At 41.8% G+C, this 19,752-nt stretch overlaps 2 protein-coding genes across 3 annotated transcripts in view; both read left to right on the top strand.

Moving 5' to 3' along the window:
* The first annotated feature begins 8,514 nt into the window (after window positions 1-8,514).
* tmem9 (transmembrane protein 9) lies at window positions 8,515-17,747 on the top strand. 2 transcript variants are annotated; one of them, XM_083768714.1, is made up of 6 exons: window positions 8,515-8,632; window positions 9,363-9,453; window positions 10,206-10,297; window positions 11,963-12,071; window positions 14,164-14,295; window positions 15,545-17,747. In XM_083768714.1, the coding sequence occupies exons 2-6, from the start codon at window positions 9,373-9,375 to the stop codon at window positions 15,683-15,685; spliced, it is 555 nt and encodes a 184-aa protein (XP_083624840.1). In that variant the 5' UTR covers window positions 8,515-8,632; window positions 9,363-9,372; the 3' UTR covers window positions 15,686-17,747. The 2 variants fall into 2 exon arrangements, with proteins under 2 accessions (XP_083624840.1, XP_083624841.1); XM_083768715.1 differs by having other exon boundaries at window positions 9,360-9,453.
* A 1,433-nt stretch (window positions 17,748-19,180) lies between these two features.
* The window catches only part of LOC310862359 (dihydropyridine-sensitive L-type skeletal muscle calcium channel subunit alpha-1-like), a 37,242-nt gene continuing 36,670 nt past the window's right edge, over window positions 19,181-19,752 (top strand). The window contains exon 1 of the mRNA XM_083770228.1: window positions 19,181-19,596. Within this exon, the coding sequence (XP_083626354.1) occupies window positions 19,430-19,596 (167 nt within the window). The 5' untranslated portion in view covers window positions 19,181-19,429. The remainder of the gene's footprint in view (window positions 19,597-19,752) is intronic.

The raw sequence follows: 19,752 nt of genomic DNA, 5'->3' as shown, positions 1-19,752 counted from the left end.
CTATATTGTTTTGGTTTGTCTATTTCCTGTAACGAATCAATCAGTTTTTCCCAAACTGGAGTCTGCTGGGCCTCCCTTGGGGGGTGCCAAAGGGTGAGGGGGACCCGGTAATGGTGTACAGTATGTAGTATGGCTTGACGCAGAGCTGCTATAGGTCAGATTGCAGTGCATGCACTAGGCAGGGAAGAGGACAGTGAGTTGCGGTGGCATTCGGAGGAGCTGGGGACTGGGGAGGGGACACCAGCCACTGCCTGTTCCTGCAGATGTGAGCCACAGCTGGGATAGGCAGACCCAGAACACACACACACACACACACACACACACACACACACACACACACACACACGCTACCCCTGCTACCACCAACTGATGGCAAACACGATTGAACCTGACAACATTCTCGTATCTGTCAAGGCTATTGCCAAACTAAACCCTGACTCTTTCTGACCATTGATGACCATGTTGGCCCCGATGCCTTGAAGTAACATGCAGTTGAAGTGAATACCAAATCTTCAGTATAAATAGGCTCAGTCAAAGTTAAAATATAGAGTTTAGTAATGTTACAACTATAATATTTGATAATTAAGAGAAATTGGGATTACTTTGACTAAATGCCTAATCCCTCGTCGAACATAGGATTACAAAGTCCATATCACCTCGACTGGCTCAATACTGTCTATATATGTTTTGTGTATTGTGTACTTGCACTGTATATAATGTTGTAGGTATGTGTAGGACTAAAACGAGATCCTGCATCTCAAGGGGCCATCCTCCCAATACAATTCTGACAAATTCTCTCTGACGATTACTCTTATGTATGCATTGTCTTGATTAACCATGTGATATCTGTCATCCCTATTTTAGGGTTTCACTTTCACTTGTAACAGAGTATTACAAGTAGTACAACATTATCTTGACTTTTTCTTGACATACGTCTTTGCCAAAGCAACTGGGAGCCAGGGGAGTGGGCATAATATACAGTAAGAGCCACATGCAGCAAGTTGCATATCCCTGGGTTAACCAGATGTGGAGCACTTGTCCTTATAGATTCCGTCCGTTGTCTTTGTGAATCAGTCTTATGGTGGTGCTGTCATTAGGACTGTGGACATTAAGGGGCTGACAGTTTATCGACCGGCCTGCCAAGCCCTGTTAAACCCCCTCTGGCAGCTTTTTACCAAGACCAAAGCCTTCCTCTCTCTCCTTTATTTCCGACAACAAAGTTCCGTCCTTCCCCACAGCTATTTATCCACCTCTCAATTTACGTCTCCTTTTATTTCTTGCTATTGCTTCCGACTGTCTCTCTGCCCATGTGCTCATGTGAGATGCATGTGAATTTACGTCAGGTTGCCTTTTTCCCCCGCCATCCCAAGCACGCAGAGATCATTTCATGAATTGTATCCTTAAGGAACGTCAAGAGCCGCTCATTATGCAGGCGCAGAGTTCAAATGGTATAGCTGCTGTGATTCAAACATCATCTCATCTCCACTGTTTTCTGACTTATTGTTTTACCTGAGGTGCTGCTGAGGGAAAAATAGTGAGCAGGGGCAACAGGGAGGGGGTTATAGCAAGAGGCTGTCTTAGACCACGTGTGTGTCCATCATGTGTCATGGCCGATCCTGGCTTTCATGTTCTGTCTGGCTGAGTCTCCTGCTCCAGCAGTCTCCGTTTCCTTCACTAAGAATCGATGTCCCTTAGAGGCGAGAGCACATGCTCTCTCCTCCGCATCTATCTCAGCTTAGCTCAGTGTAGCTGTGCTCAGCTTTCACCTTGCTGACACAGAGTCCTCAGCAGACACCTTCTCCCCTGCACAGGCTCAGCTGGGTTGCTGGCAGCTGTCTGTTTGGATCAAACACTTTACCCGGAGTCACCCTGCACACTAAAGGCCAGTGGGCTCTGCGGGGCCCCATGAAGGGGTCCCTGAGCAGGTTAAAATAAATTGTAGGTCTACTCTACAGCAATATTTAAATAGTATTCATGCATTTAGAAAAAAGTTTAACTTTTAGTTAAATGTACATTTGTGTGTGTGTGTGTGTGTGTGTGTGTGTGTGTGTGTGTGTGTGTGTGTGTGTGTGTGTGGGTGTGTGTGTGTGTGTGTGTGTGTGTGTGTGTGTGTGTAAGTTTGATGAAAAATGTATAATAATTATATAATAATATAATAAATTCATAATTTACATTTGGGGGATATCTTTCACAATAATGAATAAAACATGTTCTAGACATTCTAATGATCACAAAAAAACATATATTACAATTATTTTACTTACTTTTATTAGGGTTAAAGGTCAAAAGTCATAGGTTAAAAATTCCAGAAACTTTTAATTTGTGTGAATTTCAGCCTCTGTGGGGGGTATTTATATGCAAATATCATGACCAATGGCATTGAAATGGCATTGCACTGATGACGTTTAGGTGAAAAAATTACAGAAAAAAATAATAATAATTAAGTAATTAATTAAAATATAACTTGTTTCTATAAAGCAACGCTGGGTCTTAGAGGGAACCAAGCAGCACGTTCAAGCAACATAAACACCTGAATGTTAAAACTGAGAGTGAACTCAGTAAACAAATGGAGATTTGTACACTCTCACAATTACAAATTGATAAATTAACACTGGGTAACACTGACCAGTGATGGAAGAAGAAGGCCTACTCACATGTTTTAAAAAGTAAAAGTAGAAATAGTCTGTTACAACTTAAGTACAAGTCTGGTATTCAGAATGTAGCCTTGAGTAAAGTAACATACAAAAGTATTGGCATCAAAATATACAAGTACTAAAAGTGAAAGTACTGATAAGTTAAAAAATGTTGGATTGTTAAAACACCTCAACATTGTACTTAAAAATGACGTGTACACACCACTGCCACGACTCCATTTATACTGAAACAGTGCTTTCTAATTCTTACTTTATGGAGATTTTTCTTAATCTGATACTGACTATCTTGTTGTGCCTCATTACATAAATAGAAAATTTCAACTTACACACAGGGAAGACTTCTGGCGTTAGTTTAACTCCCGAGAGCATAAAGATGGACCCGCAAGGGTCCATTCTAGTATTGTGCACTATTGAGACGCCCGTGCGTTTGATTACCATGGGAACGAGAAAACGCAGTCACCAGGGCCACAAACAAGCCGGCTGTTGATGAAGACAAATGTGCAAACACATGTTGGCAGAATTGCTTTTTGGTTGAGCGTGATCGGCTACACTCAGGAGGGCGGAACCGCGACTCGTGATTTATAGTTTTGTGTTGTCCCTAGACCAACACTGTCTGCTGCCTCCCACTACTGTAATTACCACATGTGTCTATTAGAATAGTGCTGCTGCCCACCATGTATCACCTCAGCCAGGAGGAGAGGAGAGGACTGAAGGTGGGGAATGGCACTTCTTCTCAGCAATAGTATTGTTATTCAAACAGTGTCCTCTGCAAAAAGAAAACACCATAGCTAAAATGCACCGCAGATGATGAGATAAAGGTCAGAAAGAACCATAGTGAAAGGTTGGATGTAAAGAAAGGAATGGTAAAGGCACAAGCAGGCTACATACATACACCGTTCCAGCTTGTGGACAGCTTTATCTTTGAACTATATATTTTGGACTACAGCATATATATATATAGATTTGTAACTACGTTGACAAAGTGAAAACAACGCAATTACATTTAATGCTGACCTGCTATTTGATGTACATGTTTTTGTGAACATAATTCTAACGATGCATAATTAACGCATTCCAATGTCACTCAACTACTGTGCATCATGTGCTTCTTCTGTGGCTTAATTGGTTCTATGATAACTGGAATATGGACTTGTTTTGTATAAGACTACATTTTAACTGGATAGAGAGATCTCTGCTGCTATATTACCTGGTGTGTGTGTGCTGGTGGTCTGGATTTAGTTGGCTTTTGCCGTGGGCCTTTTAGCATCTCCTAGTGGGCAACCTGCCTGCTGTTTTCAGCCCAATGAAAATTAATGCATTCCCACCTTGTAGGCTATAGATTGACACAATCAATACTCAGGGAACCTTGACAGATGAAAAAATGTTGATGCTGCTTTCTCGTCCATTTTATAAGGGGAATTTTGATGTAGTATTTTCCATTTTTATTAGGCATTTTATAGACAGCTGGGTACTTGCATATGTGCACACTGCACATGCCCATGCTTATAGCTTATAGCATTAATTTCCACCCTATATTTTATGGCAATTGCTTTTCAAGATTATATTTTCTTTTTACATCCATACAGATGTCTACTGTATAACCTCCATATTTCATCTTTTTGTGTTTTTTGATTAATTAATGCCCTATTTTATAATTTTGTGTAAAAGTTGTGAAAATAGCAGATCTACAAGCTGGCTGGCACCGGGTGGAGGCAGACAGCCAACCCACACTGGACGTTCCTCTCTCTTGGGGACACCAGAACCTCCGAGCCATGGGAAGAGAAGGACCAAGCCATGGGAAGAGAAATATGTCTGCCTGCCTCGCCAATCGCCATGCACCTCTGGGACTTTGTGGCCAGTTAAGAAGGGTTTACTCTACTGGGACAGTGGAAGCTGTGTAGTCGTGTACACGTTTTTATCGATTTCAAACAAACAAGTAAAAACACATACAAACACACACACACACACACACACACACACACACACACACACACACACGCGCGCACGCATGTGCACGCACACACAACAAGGTAAAATAACAACACAAAAGACAAAATCCCCAGAACAAAAAGTGGAAGCAAAAAAATCCACCAAAACTAAATCAAATCAGAACAAAATGTGTTTCAATGTAATGTTTGTTTGAACCCAGGTCCAGGTGCAAGCACAGAGACAGACAGGATGGAGGCTTATTCAGATAGGAGTGCAGCTGAGTGTAGCAAATAGCAATGGTGGATCAGGTGGGTCACAGGGTTGACAGCAGAGGTAGATGAGGCAGACTTCCAAGGTTCAGGTGGTCAGTGCAAACACAGGAGAGAAAGTAAGGTTAGTATTCAGAATAACACACAAGAGATATATATGTTGCTAGCCCGGGTGGAAAACGACAGACTAGGTCAAACAGAGACTGATTATCTGGCAGGGCATGAAGCGTTGACCCAGGCATTATAGGTGGCTTGATTGGTCGCCTCCGCCTCCTGTCTTGGACCCCTGTCTCCACTCCTATAATTAGATGACAGATGAGTAAGGGGGAGGATGGGGGTAGAGTGGGTGTGGCGGCAGTCATGACAAAATGTCTGTCAGGAATCCCAAATCAGTACTTTCCAAATAATTGTCTCCACCAGGCCGAAGGCATGGGGGGAGAGTATGTTTTGCATTCCGTCCGTGTGTCCTTCCGTCCGTCCGTCCGTCCTTCCGTCCGTCCGTTACCAGCTAATCTCCGGCACCGTTGGCCTGATCCATGCCAAACTTTGCACACACCTTCCCTGGATGCAACATACTCTCCCCCCATGCCTTCGGCCTGGTGGAGACAATTACACATGTTTGCTCTTTGTGTCTGTGCCTCTTTGCAAGCACTTTCCCACTTGTTATTTTGTCAATTGGTTGGATCTATTTGTTATTGTGCTTAATGCCATTCATTTATGTTCATTTAATTATCTATTTGTATGTGGGGGGAAATTATGGCTGAGAGGGGTATTTCTGCAGGATGCACCCCCATCCCTTCTGTTGTTCACCTGAACGGAGTCCATATACCTATATGTCACAGTCTGCAAAACAGCTCTGCCGCAGACATGCTTTGTAACTGTACCAAATCCAGACAACCATTAGTTTCAAAGAAAATTGATTCCTCCCCACACACACTTCTGTATTGTCACTGCTCTTGTATCTTACTGACTCACCTACCAGTGAGGAGCCCCCACCGGGAGGATGTTGTAGACTAGAGCCTTCATCCTAATCCTCCCGCCCAGTACTCCCTGTGCTGCTGACGGGTGACGCCCCAGCTTGTGTAAGCTATTTTACTTTACTTTATTTGTTTATTTGGACAGGACAGAGTATATTAATGAACATTACATTAAAAATGTAGCATAAATACACCAGATTTAGCAGAGATGCTAGTTTTCATCCGTAGTCCCCGGACATTGAACACTAAACAAAACTGACATAACAAGACATGAGAGGACAGCATAAGCATTTCAAACATGGAAAATAAGAAAACTATTTCTAGGGTAGGCTAACTCTATTGTGGACTGACAGTCATATGTGATCACAAGACTGGTTGTTTTTTTAGCCACTGTTTCAATTGTCCTTTAAAAGCTGTGAAAGTGGGGATCAGATCACCTTCAGTGTGACAGGGAACTCATTCCAATATGACAACCTTTGATGGAAAGAACATTTTGACTGAAGGTAGACTTTCTGCCATATAGACCTCACAGTCACCCCTGAATACAGATCTGGTACCATAACCGCTGTCTCTCTTCCTGTGAAGGTAAGGTATGTCTTTGCAGCTTCTGTTGTTAAATAGGGTCGGATTGGACGGACGTTTTTCAGATTGAAGTTGATTGTATACATTTTTTATGTGTTTCTTGAAGGTCAGGTTTGAGTCCAAAATGACTCCAAGACACCTGAAATGGGAAGCTAGTTCCAGTTCTTCTCCCTGTAGGATTACATGCAGTAGGCCTGGGCCGTGGACCGTGGCTCAGTGCGCCAGGCACCTTGGCTGGTAATCCAGTCTGGCAGTGTGCCGCTGGTTCGACTCCCGATCCCGACGGCCCTCACTGCATGCCATCTCTCTCCCCATTTCCTGTCAGCCTACTCTCTGTCCCTTCATAAAAATATATATAAAATAAAGGCGAAAGCCAAAAAAAAAAAAAAAAAAAAAAGGATTACATGCAGTGACAATTATCACCCTCCCTGCCTCATGGCTTCCCTTGCCCGAACACGGGCCAATTGTGTTTGAGTTGTAGATGCAGCCGCTGGACAAAGCCGGATTCACCACGTTGGATTTGAACCCACAACCTCTGCGGTGGTGTGCAGCCAGCCAGGCACCATAGCACGCACTGTACCCGTGGATACTGTATATTTTTTAATTGCATACAGTACCACAAATAACCTATCAGTGTGAGTTGGTTTGGTGTTCATGTGCTTGACAGTCACAATTAAAAAAAGGAGTGTTGCCAGCTTGCTTCATTTCTGTCCGTCAGCACAGTATAAATGAGCTTCGTCAAGTCTTCATCATGAATCGTAAACAGCTGATGATCACTGCGATACAGCCTAGGACGTGTAATCATAAGTCATTATAGCTATAGACCAGTGGTTCCCAAAGTGGGGTCCGGGGACCCCCAGAGGTCCTTGAGAGAGTTACAGGGGGTCCCCAGCTGAATTATAGATTAGGAACCAACTCTATAATTTTTACATTTTTACATTTTTAATTAACATTGATTTTACAATATAAATTGGGGGTCCCAGAGATAGAAATGCCATTAAATGGGGGTCCGTAGACTAATGAATGTCAAACTGGGGGTCCTTGAAATTAAACGGGTTGAGAATCACTGCTAGTCCTAGAGCTGTAAAAATGGTCTCTTGTGTGCGTCCCTGACCTGCCATATCTCTTCAAATGGGGGTCCGTGGGCTAATTAGTGTCAATTTGGGGGTCCTTGACATGAAAAAGTTTGGGAACCACTGCAGACTATGACTAGACATGGAAGCCAAAGGTGCACCATGCTGTCCACACAGTGCTCATTTGAGAAAGAGACAGTGGCCTCAATTGATCTCCATGACCATGAGCTCAAGTGGTTCAAGCCGAATTCGTGGGCCATTGATTTCTATGGCTTATTAAAGGTATGAGTAGCTTACTATACAGAGAGATGTGAAAGCAGGATGACCGGGAAATAGAGGTATTGATTGGAGGGAGGGTGTTGGGTGGGGACATAACAAATTCCACCAGCCAGAGAAGTGAAGATATGCAACAGTGCTGACCGGAAGATGAAGACAAATTTTTTTGATGAATCACATACCATGTCTGACTCACACATGGGATTCATGCAAATCTTATCTTTTTATTTTATTTTATTTTTTTATTAGAAGTTCACATCTGCATGATATTAAACTTATTTAGGTACATGGAATGTTCACTTCCCTGCATCATTGACACAGGATCGATTGCCTTGCATACTTCCGTAATAATTAAATGATTTCACTTAAAAAAAAAACATGCAACACACATATGAAAACAGACTGTAAAAGAAGAAAAAAATAAAAAATAATGAGCATGACACACAATCTTATCCAAATCTTTTCTGAGCATAATATGAATATATATTGCATTTTCTTTCTCTGATTAGCATTATGAATTAATGCTGCTAATCTATCATCATTATAAAATATCACTCAGTATAAGTGTGTCAGGTGTCAATATAATTGAAAAGGGTTTAAACATTCTCTTTTTTTTCCTACAAATTATTTTGTATTGCGGTCGTATTTCTACTTCCACTGTCAACCAATAGGTGGCAGTGTAAGTCCATGTTTCATGATTCGTTGTGTAACGGCAGCCGAGAGGAAGAAGTCCCGGAAGTAGGGAGCGAAAGATAATTAATTGCGTACGCAGCAGCAGACGCCAGACAGCTTGTTGTTGTGACATTGGTCCGTTTGTTGTTGAATGATAATGAATGAATAACTGGATCAACATTTACAATTATTACCGCTACGTAAGTTAAACGCACTGCTCTCCTCGTGAATCTTTTACATAAAACGTTTCTAGATTTAACTGTCGCAGCAAAAGAAATGCGAGGCTATTTTAACTATAGCTAGAATTTGGCCTGCTATAGCCCTGAAACATGACTGCCATGATGATTATCATGACAGTCATGCAGAAACTTAGCCCTGTTTTTGGCGCTCGCTGCATTTACAAGATTTCCGTATATATAAACATTCAGATTTCAAATATAAAGTACTCACAATTTGTCCCACGGGTGTTTTTTCAAACGGGGTTCGTTTGGGAAATTCACAGTTGCACACCGGGAGCGCACTCGCCTATTAGTCTGTATTGGCAGGGCGGTCAGCGTACCTATATCGAACACACCGAGTGCCACCCTACTCCCGACCGATAGGGGCGCGTAGTTGAAAGCCAATGGCAAAATAACAGCTCGGATAAAAATGCTTTTTATTAAACAACGCGGGATGCAGAAATTCTAATCGCTGGTGCTGTAACTAACTAACACCCGTGGGACAAATTGTGAGTACTTTATATTTGAAATGCGAATATTTTAATTCTTTGTAAATGTAGCGTTCGCCAAAAACAGGGTGAAGTTTCTTCATGACTCTCGTATGAATACGAGAGTCATGAACCATGGCTAGGCCTGCTATAGCATTATTATTATTACCAATGACTAATGTGTTTTGGTTCTTCTGTGGCTGATTTTCCTTTTTCTGCAGCAGTGGGTGGAAAATGTCGTCTGCGTGTTTAATCACGTCCACAACCCTGATTGTGTTCCTGCTGTCTAAGTATGCTGTTATTGCAGAGGCTAAGGTAGGTGTATCAATGTAGTGGCAGGTGTTCTTATAGTAGTGATTTACGTATGGGGGGAGGGGGGTAAACATATAAATAGTATAATACTGCAATGTAGATATGCCCTGTTTGTTACAAGTAAAGGTCCTGTATTCAAAACTGTACAAATGAAATGTATATTGGCAAATTTAGCATAAAAATGTACTTAAAAGTGCCATTTATTAAGTAGTGTATTGTGCATATTGTGTATTGTGTATAAGTTCAAAAATGTATTTCAAAAAATATTTTTTAAATCTACAAAAGCTTGTAGCTCTGTAGCCGCAACAGTAGATTTAGTTTATAATGGATGAATCTAGAGTTACAATACCTCCATTGACAGGCCATTTATCCAAATCGAATTTCAGATCTGCTCATATCGTTAAAATCACCAACATTGCAGCTGTAGGTCACGCTTTCATTATCCTCTTTCAATCTGCAAAGCGTTTGTTTTATAAAAATCCACCATGTTTATGAGCTACTTTTTGCAATTGCTCTGCTATTTTCAAATGGGCTGATATGTATGTAGGGGTAGGCTGAAGTGGTTCATGTATGTTTTGTAAACAAAATCTACGAATTAACTATAGTACCGTTTTCAATTGCAGTGGAGTAAAAAATGTAATATCTTCTTCTGAGATGTAGTGGAGTAGAAGGAAAAATTGTAAATGCTGAAGAAAGTAAAGAAAGAGAAAAAAAAAAGATAATTGTATAATGGTTAATTTCCTCCCAATCCACAGAACTTTGAGGATGTGCGTTGCAAGTGTATCTGCCCGCCTTACAGGAACATCACGGGTCATATCTACAACAGGAATGTCTCCCAGAAAGACTGGTAAGAAGTCAGGCTGGTTTCTGTACAGCACCTTTAATAACCATAAAATCAAAGTGTTTCATATTAAAAGATAATCAATAATTTGGAACAACCTTATACAAAAGTATAATGTACCCCTGTCCCCCTAGACCTTATTATCAGGAACAATAATATTCAGTGTTTTAGGGAAAATGTAATTCTAAGTCTATAATATAATAAGCACTGGTTAGTTTACTTCCTCTTTGGGCAGAGATGTTTGACAATTGAAAGTCATCCTGCGTTCTGGGTGAGAGTCAATAGAGTCGCAGTCCTGCCCCCTACCAGGGCCTAGGAAATTATTCCCGTTCATTTTCCTCATAGATATTTCAAAAAGTATTTATTTAAAGACCTTTTAAGCCTCGTACAAAGCCAACTCGAGTTGTGACAAATCATGACAACAAATAAGAAGAAAATGGCAGGTTACAACACTTTATTTTTTGTTGTTTTTCTTCTTTGTAATTATTTGTTCGGCCCAAAATGTTGTGTTTGTTGTCATGATTTGTCACAACTCGAGTTGGCTTTGTCCGCGGTGTAAACGTCTTTAAATAAATACTTTTTAAAAAGCCTATGGAGAAAATGAACAGAGAATTCACTTCTGGGTCTCATGTCGTCACGAAAGGGGGCGGGACTGCGACGCTCTATAGACTTAAGTCCATGGTGAATTGTACTTCTGTTACTGTAGGGGTTGAAGTTGTTGAAAAAAACGGAGCAGCATTGTTTTAGCATTGAACTTTGCACATTCGACTGTGACATTGCTGCTATTGATTAGATATGCATTATGCACGTTTCCTGCACACTTGTTCTGGAACTGCTGCATATTGATAAGCTAATGTACCTGTCTAAGACTAGATCTCATATTTGTTTCACACTGTATATATTTTTTATCAAATTTATTTCTCCTTAACCGTCTTCCTGCCATTGCCGAAGCCCTTCGGCAATTGAAGCATTAATTTGATATTAACGCTTGCTGCCATTGCCGAAGCCCTTCGGCAATTGCCCTTTATTAGTGCATATGATTGATCAAGCCATAATGCTACTCACGTTAGCCGGTTAGCTAGCACTGTTGTTAGCACTGCACTGGATCGTTCATATTAATTCACCGTCGCCATAAGAATCCATTCTATCCGTTTCTTTCAATCGCCTGTATCTCCTATTCCTTGTCCCAGATGGCATTTTTGGTCAAAACAGCGTTTCTTTGACGGCACGAGCCGACGTTGTGGAGTGCAAAAATGTACCGGCATTTTTCGATCATGTAAACAAAGGTTGTCTTGGCAACGTAAAGCTGGCAGGGATAAGCTCACTTCCGGTTGAGGCAAAATGTGGCTTTTCAAAATAAGAGCTCAAATTAAAAAAATGCTGGCATGAATTAGGTCCTAATTTCTCAATAAATGGCAGCAGTAAAAGGGTTAATAAGTTATTACATTTAGGATGTTGCGATTTCTTTGAGGAACAAGTCCCAAGAACAACATTTCGCTGCTTGTGCTTGATATAAGTTTGTGACAAATAAAACCTTGATTCTCGAACATGTGTCTGGAATTTTGTCTTAATCGATTTGTATGAACTGCTATAGCTACAGTAGTTGCAATCTTTTGACCACTCTCCCCCGGATGAGCAATTTCATATCTTTTTATGGACTTATCATTCCAGTACCTGCCTCCATGTGGTAGAACCTATGCCGGTACCTGGCCATGATGTGGAAGCTTACTGCCTGTTGTGTGAGTGCAAATATGAGGAACGCAGCAGCAACACAATCAAGGTACTACCGACTCCCATTTACTCTGAAAGGCTGCTTTCTACTTCTGTATACATTTAACTCGTGAGTGTACTTACTGGTTAGTTACATAAATAAATTAACGCTGAGCACTTTACAGAGTAATCTGACGCTGCTATTATTCTTGTTTGTCTGGTTAGTGTTAGGCATTACATAAATCCCTGTTTCCTTTATTGTACTTTCCAGTACTTTGGTTGTGTTAAAGCAATATTGATCTTCAGTAGAATCTTAAGTTGTAAACGTTCATTACGTTGTACTGTAGCTAAATGTTTGTGGTCATTCTTAGGCATATTCCATTCCATCCCAAGCTTGCTTTCTCAATGAGGTTTGGCCATTGGCAGTTTATGAACTTTTCCATAGATGTTGTGCACAGAACTACACAGTGAAACAAGCTTCAGCAAGTAATGTTATGCCAACAGAAGCGGTTGACATGTGTCGGGTTTTAGATGGATGGATGTCTTTTAAATTATGCAGTTTTTGTGCAGTGCACATACCTCAAGCAATGTTTTTTCATAAATGTCTCTACTCTTCCATTTTTGCTGATCGATTAACACTAAACCGTTTCAATCTAATTTTGCTTCCCACCCAGTCAGAAAAACACAGACATACTAACACTCTACATCGCCACAATCACATGATTTTACCCATGCTCAACGAGGGAGCTGCTCATTAATTCTGTCCACTGTTTCCAATGAGTTTCTCCAGACCTTCATTTTTGATTTTAGAGGGCCATGCAGACTACAGGTATCCAAACAATACAGTTGGATTGCAGCTGATGTTCCAAACATTTATTTTGACAGCTACATCTGAGGACCCTTTTACCATTTAGGGATAAAAATGTTGTATTTTGTCAAATTGTTTTTGGAGCATCAGATAAGTTGAAAGCCTACTTTATTGTTCGGATAGCTATCTGGCCATGCTATAAGTCCATATACATCTTGTCACACAGAGCAGATCGGCATCAGAATTATTCTGATTCTAAACGGATCTGTGTTCTGTAAGCAAGCAAAGTGTTTCCACATGTCTCCCCCCTTCTGCGCTCCCTCCATTGGCTCCATGTTACTGCCCGCACAGAGTACAATTCACTGATGTTGGCCTACAAAGCAACCAAAGGTATAGCACCCCCATATCTTCAAAGTCTGATCCAACCCTACAACCCCTGGCTGTAGAACCTGGCAGCTAGTAGTACCTTCACTAAAACATCCGGGACAAGTTATGGTCCATATGTCCAAGACTCTTCTCCCTTATGGCTCCCAAACTGGAATGAACTGAACTCCCCATTGCAATTGGAAGTGCAGACTCACTCCCAGTCTACCGCCGTAGTTTAAAAACTGCCCTCTTCAGACTCCACCTTAGCCCGTAGCACTTTCCGTAGCATTTGCCCTAGCCTCTACGATAGGGGTGTCAATCGATTCGAATTCGATTCCCGTTACGAACGATTCATAATTTCCAAAAATCGAAATTTGTGATATGAAATGTAAGCGTACCTTAATCACAGTAAACATCATGTCTTCAGTCATTTTCAAGTTGCAGTAGTATAGTCACTTCTGTTGGCTGGAGTAGATTGTGATGAAATGTATTGAATCGAGAATCATTTTGAATAGAGAATCGTTTTGAATCTGGAATTTGGATTGAGAATCGAGTTGAATCGAATCGTGACCCCAAGAATCGGAATCAAATCGAATTGTGGGACACCTAAAGATTCACAGCTCTACTCTACGACCTTGCAGCCTAAGTTATGCAAAGGCTAAAATATGTCAGAGTGAATTTTATGTAGACCGATGCCAGATCATTATTGATCTGGCATTCTATAGTGTTTGTAGTTTCAATGTACGGATATTCTACTGTTAGATGGATGATAGGTTCTTAGTTTACTTATGATCCTAGATGCATTTGATGTATTACATAGTGTTCTTGCTTACTGTATATCGCCCTGGATTAAGAGCGTCTGCTAAATTCTTAAACTGTCAATTTTAAATTGACACAAATACTTACAACTTTTCCAGTGTCAGCTGATGACAGTTGAAAGTCTTGTCAAAAGATAGAATCTTGTTGGGACACCTGTCGTGTGTGTCAGGTGACCATCATAATCTACCTGTCTGTGGTGGGAGCCCTGCTTCTCTACATGCTGTTCCTGCTCCTGGTGGACCCCCTGATCCGGAAACATGACCCCTACACCCAGCCCCTGCATAACGAGGAGGACTCAGAGGTACGCGCACACACAGACACACACAGAAACATGACCCCTACACCCAGCCCCTGCATAACGAGGAGGACTCGGAGGTACGCTCACACACAGACACACACAGAGGGCGGTGGTAGCTCAGGGGTAGAGCGTCTGGATGGGAACTACATGGTTCCAAGTTCGATCCCGGGCTCCCCCAGAGTTAGTGTAAACTATTGAAGTGTCCTTGAGCAAGACTCGGTTTCCGCAGTTTCCTCTGCCATCAGTGTATGAATGTGTGGTGAATGTATTGCACAATCTATGTAAAGTGCGTTGTATAAAACTAAAGCGCTATATAATTGCACCATTTACATACACACACACACACACACAGGAATGCATAATCAGTAAATAGTTCAGTGAGATGAGATATTCCGTTAACACAAGTATTATGAATTACTGTCTTAAAAAGGTTACTGTTACTCCATGAATTAGAATCCAGCAGATACACAGCCAGCAATAAGAGACAATGAAATATTGAATTGCATGTTTTCCCCTCGATAAAGAAGGAATCTATGAGCTCACGCGCCACAGTTCGTGAACCTTTTTATTCCATAGAGGTATAGTAGTTTGTCACTGAACTGACGGCTGGCAACGTTGCACGCCCATATACTGCGTTGATGCAGTTATCTGATCCTAGGTTCGCATAATCATAACAGACAGCATTTGACCCCGACCAGAGTGCCCATGATAAAACAGACCTGTTTGGATCTCGGGTACTGTCGGCTGCATATCTTTGGTTCTCGTGAAGCCGTGAACACCTCTACTGCACACTGGATCGTGGTCCCAAGTTTCTTGAATGCAGCCCAGTAAGGGCATATGTCGACCCCGCCCGCTCACCTCCGCCCCATACCACCCCATCCTGGTGCTGCGGCCATCTTGGATCCTAAACACAATTTAAACAATGGGAGAGGGGTGGGGCTGAGAAAGGCCCTTATTGCCACCAAGGTGAGAGATGTTTTCAGTGTCTTAGGTCTTCCTCAGACTCTGTAAAGTATGTCTGTTATTGGGTAGTCCACCTTTTTTTTTTTAAACCAATTGGTTCCCTTTGATGGAATATTATTATTACTATTTTTGAAAAATCTTGAAAGTATTGTTTTTAGAAAGCATTTGTAGAATCAGCCTCATGTTTGAATGTGTAAAAAAAGTAACTTGCCCACGTTGACATTTGAGTGGTAAGTGTTCAGTTCCTGATTTAAAACGTGTGTGCGTGTGCGTGTGCCTGCATGTTCAGGAGATGCGTCCACCAGTTGACCCTGCCCAAGCCCGGGGCAATACCATGCTGGAGCGAGTGGAAGGGGCACAGCAGCGCTGGAAGAAGCAGGTCCAGGAACAGCGCAAGACTGTGTTTGATCGCCACAAGATGCTTAGTTAAACCCTGCCTGTCTCAAAGCAGGGCTAGTGGAGGTAATCTCATCAGGCTCAGTGCTCTGACAACTGTCACCAGCTGCTGCATTGTTGTTGTTGACACTACACAGTAAAATCCTCAGTGTTAGTTTAGTTTAAATGTGAGAGTATACACATACATTTGTATACTCTCAGAGTTACAAATGGTTAAAATTAACACAGATTTTACTGTGTTGCTGTTCCTAGCATAGCAACTCTCAATCCATCACTTTATTCAATAGCTGCTTGTTGACAGCATGCTTTGAGCTGGTTATATTGTAGGGAGGGGACATTTTTGGGCAACAAATTAATATGGCTATATTTTTAAGTGGTGCAATATTATGTATTGCAATATAATAAAAAAAAGTGAAATAATTTTAAGGAAAATAAAATAAATGTTCTGGTCCCTGTGGGAGGGGAAACATTTTTTAGGGCGTCGGGGGTTTTGCTCAGTGGCACTTCGACACAGACTGGGCGAGCCAATATAAAATGAATGTCAACAGCTCCATTTCGTTGCTGTTGAGCAGTATAATCTACTCTATTTCTTCTTTCCACCCTTCCTAACATACAGTACTTCCCTATTTCAACTGGTTGCTAAACAATTAAAACCATTGCCAAGATTTCTTTAAATCTATGAAGCAGTAATCGCACGCTCGCTATGTTATTGTGACATCGTGACTCAGACTGATGGGTCCAATTTTCCTTCCATTACATCCTCACAGTGAGCCGAGAGCAGACGTGTCTGTCAGTGGTGATAAAACAATGTTCATGAGACATATCGCGCTCTGATGAAAAATGAAAGCTGTAATTTGTGACTTGTTAGTATGTTGTAACATGACACACTAGCACAGCTCACTGACTGTCGACAAGCAGCTATTTGGAAACCTTTGGTACTTCAATGGAAATGACTGAATTATTGTTATTTATTTGGAGTACAGGTTTTGTATACTGTAGTGGACCATACTATCTGAGGTATTTGAAACCATTTCAGTCATTTCACCAAGCTTGTCAAACTGATTTACGCAGTAGGTTTGGAATTTCAACTTGTAATATTAGCACTTATTGGGCAGTTTAGGAAACGCCATAGAAAACGGCTTTCTCATGAAAGTTAAGTTTTACTTTCGAAGCTATTGAATTATTTGTTTTTGTTCGTCGTCTATCATTATTGCCTGAAGCTACGTCAGGGCATGTAAGCCGTTCATACACGTTTCATACACGTACTGTACGTGTATGAATATTCACTGGACCGGGTAAAGACAAGTGACCCTACTTTTCATCACTGATTTGCCAAACAATGCACATTCCCAAGTTAACCACTTAACCCATTAAGACCTGAGACAGATTCCTTCTAAACCAGTAGTTCTCACACTGTCAAGAGTTTTCAAAAATATCAAAATGACGTTCTATGACTGAGTTTATATATCTGCTACTTTGGAAATGCCAATGTCAAAACTGACAAAGGGATGCTTTCCCGGTGTGAATGTGTTAAATCCTCTATTTTTAGTAAAATAGTCATCAGTTGCCAATTTCTTTCCTTCTACCCAGAATCTCACGTTCTGAGGTTATACAGCAGATCTGCTATTTTTGGCTAATGTGCCCCCCAAGGGTTCAAGTGGTTAACAGCTGTATTTAATCATTGCCGTTTGTAAATTGTGGCTTGATAGCTTTTATTTATTGTTAAGCTTTATGGCTTTCAGCACATGTGTTCAATATGACTACCCTGTTCTACTGAATAGACTGGCCCCTGGTTTTCTGTTCCTCAAAGTAAGAAAGAAACCTGCACTGGCCTACATAACTTCATGTCACACTCGGTGAGAACTACTGAAGTTTATCCATAGTTAATTATTTATAATGTTTGAAAAAAACACTTGCTTAATGTTGTTTTGGACATAATGTCATGTCAGTGATATGGCCTTTTTTTTATGTATTAACGTTTTTATCTGTGTACTTTTATTTATGTTTGTATCCCGAACCTGACCGGATTATTACATTGCACTGAATGCTCATACCTATGAATTCTGCCTGATGTTTAATTAAAAATTCTGTTAAGGTTTCTCTTGCCTTGTTTTGTTTTAGGAGTCCTAACTGGGCTTGGTTACAAATTTGTTCTTCATTTGTGTGCGGGTAGCTCAGTCCGTATAGAGCACTTGCCAAGGCCTTGATCACAAGGTCATGGGTTCGATGCCGGGAACCGCCAATTCAGCGTATGAGTAGCACGGCTTGAGTGCGGCAAGTCATGTGTTAAGTACGGGGAGCTGATGGTAGGTGCATCTCAGCACCTCAGCAATCCATCTCACAGGGCTCTAGCCGCATTGTGAAGCAGGGATGACTGTTTGATACGACAATAAGCCTCTCCACACCTACCGTATGTACTTACTGTCCCATTTAGACCTGGAACACCTATATGTTGTTATGCCTTAAAGTTTCAGAAAATATAAGGTCAGGATTTAGGAGTTTTTAGAATCTGCCTCAGGTCTACATTTGTACTGTAAGTAGCACTAGATGAGCACTAGAGGGTGACAAAGTACGTTATGTTTGCCATCCAACTGCAGTGAATTGTACTTGCATGTGTGAGAATAGAGTTGCACATCATTTGTCTATCATTTCTAAGTTAGTAAGTTGCTGCAGGACTGAGATGAAATTTGTTTGTAGTTGGAATGTTTTTAAGCTGTGCTACTGTATATCATTTAGTTCTTATTTGCACATAATGACTAACTTAAGAAAATGCAATCATGGAACTCTGACCAGTTGGTTTAAATATGCTGTGTTATTACTTCCCCCCCCCCCCCCCCCCTCCCAATTTAGTCCCCTTATACATGGCTGACCCCTTATAGTTGGTTCGTATGGAAGCTTACAGATGAGCATTTGTCACCTCCTATACACGTGATGCTGCCAGTCCCCCCCCCCCCTCCCCCCAATGAGGAGTTTCCCCAGGAAGAGTGAAAGCACACGCTATTCTCATTTCAGGCCCCTGACCAACCTGTAGTTGCTAGTAGTGTACTAGTGACAGGTTGTCCTAAAGCACCCATAGGATTCAAACCCAAGTCTCTGTGGGGGTGGGCAGGAACTTTACCCCTGTGACACCGGAGTGCATGAGTTTAGAATTCTGTGGCCGGCATCCCAAGAGCTCCCTTTATCATTCATTGGTCTTTATTTTCTTGCCTGTCATTGTCATCATTTTCTTGCTTGTCACCCATGTGTGCTGCAGGGAAAAGGCTGATTTCTCTTTTGAAAGTTTGTTTGTGTCTATGTATTGACACAACACCCCCCACCCCCATTTTACCCCTTCCCTGTGCTCTTGCCAGGCAGCCACTGCTGCCCCCCTCCCCCCCACCCTGGCTAACCTCTCTCCCCCACCTCCTAACCCCACCCTCTCTGCCATCCCCAAGCATGGCCACTCAGTGGTCTACAGTCTATATTTAAACTACCAACTGCTCCCCCTCTGACTTGGGGCGCCTATCACTTTTCCCTGGCTGCTGTACATTTGTGTCAGCCCTCAGTCAGGAGGAGAGACCTGTGGCTCTCTCTGCAAGTCAGCCGGGGGGTGAAAGAAGACCAGCTAGGGGAGACACGGAAGTGGGGGAGGACGGAGCACCTTGACTTGTGGACCAAAAGGATTTGGAAACCAGGAGCCTTAACGGCACGGAGTTGTATCAGTATCTCATTTGTTGGAATATTTCTTCCAGTGGACGCGTTTCTCCCAGGATAGGGGTTTTCCTAAGGCGGCATCAAGATGGCAGACGCCAAGCCCATGAACGAGGAGGAGTTGAAGAAGAAGCAGAGAGAGAAGTTGAAAAAGCTCCAGGCCACGGGGGGAAACCCTCGACCTGCCCGAACCCTCTTCATGTTTGGGCTCAAAAACCCTGTCCGCAAGGCCTGCATCAAGATTTGCGAGTGGAAGTATCCTTGTCTTATCTCTCTCTCACACACACACACACACACACACACACACACTATTCTGGGGGCGAAGCCGAACATAGCCTTGTTGTTTTTTTAAGATATATATTCTTTGCCTTTTATTGATAGGGTACAGTATATTTTTGGACGGGAAAGTGA

This window comes from Protomyctophum parallelum (assembly GCF_964188405.1).
Source record: "Protomyctophum parallelum genome assembly, chromosome: 7".
Classification (NCBI taxonomy): Eukaryota; Metazoa; Chordata; class Actinopteri; order Myctophiformes; family Myctophidae; genus Protomyctophum; species Protomyctophum parallelum.
Note: the sequence above shows the minus strand (reverse complement) of the source record. Positions and strands in the feature narration are given on the sequence as shown.

Bases quoted from the DNA above. Each gene is read 5' to 3' on its own strand.
- tmem9 (XM_083768714.1), top strand. From the start codon at position 9,373: ATGTCGTCTGCGTGTTTAATCACGTCCACAACCCTGATTGTGTTCCTG. The intron at 10,298-11,962 runs GTAAGAAGTCAG...TTATCATTCCAG, and splicing joins AATGTCTCCCAGAAAGACTG to TACCTGCCTCCATGTGGTAG. The intron at 14,296-15,544 runs GTACGCGCACAC...CTGCATGTTCAG, and splicing joins ATAACGAGGAGGACTCAGAG to GAGATGCGTCCACCAGTTGA.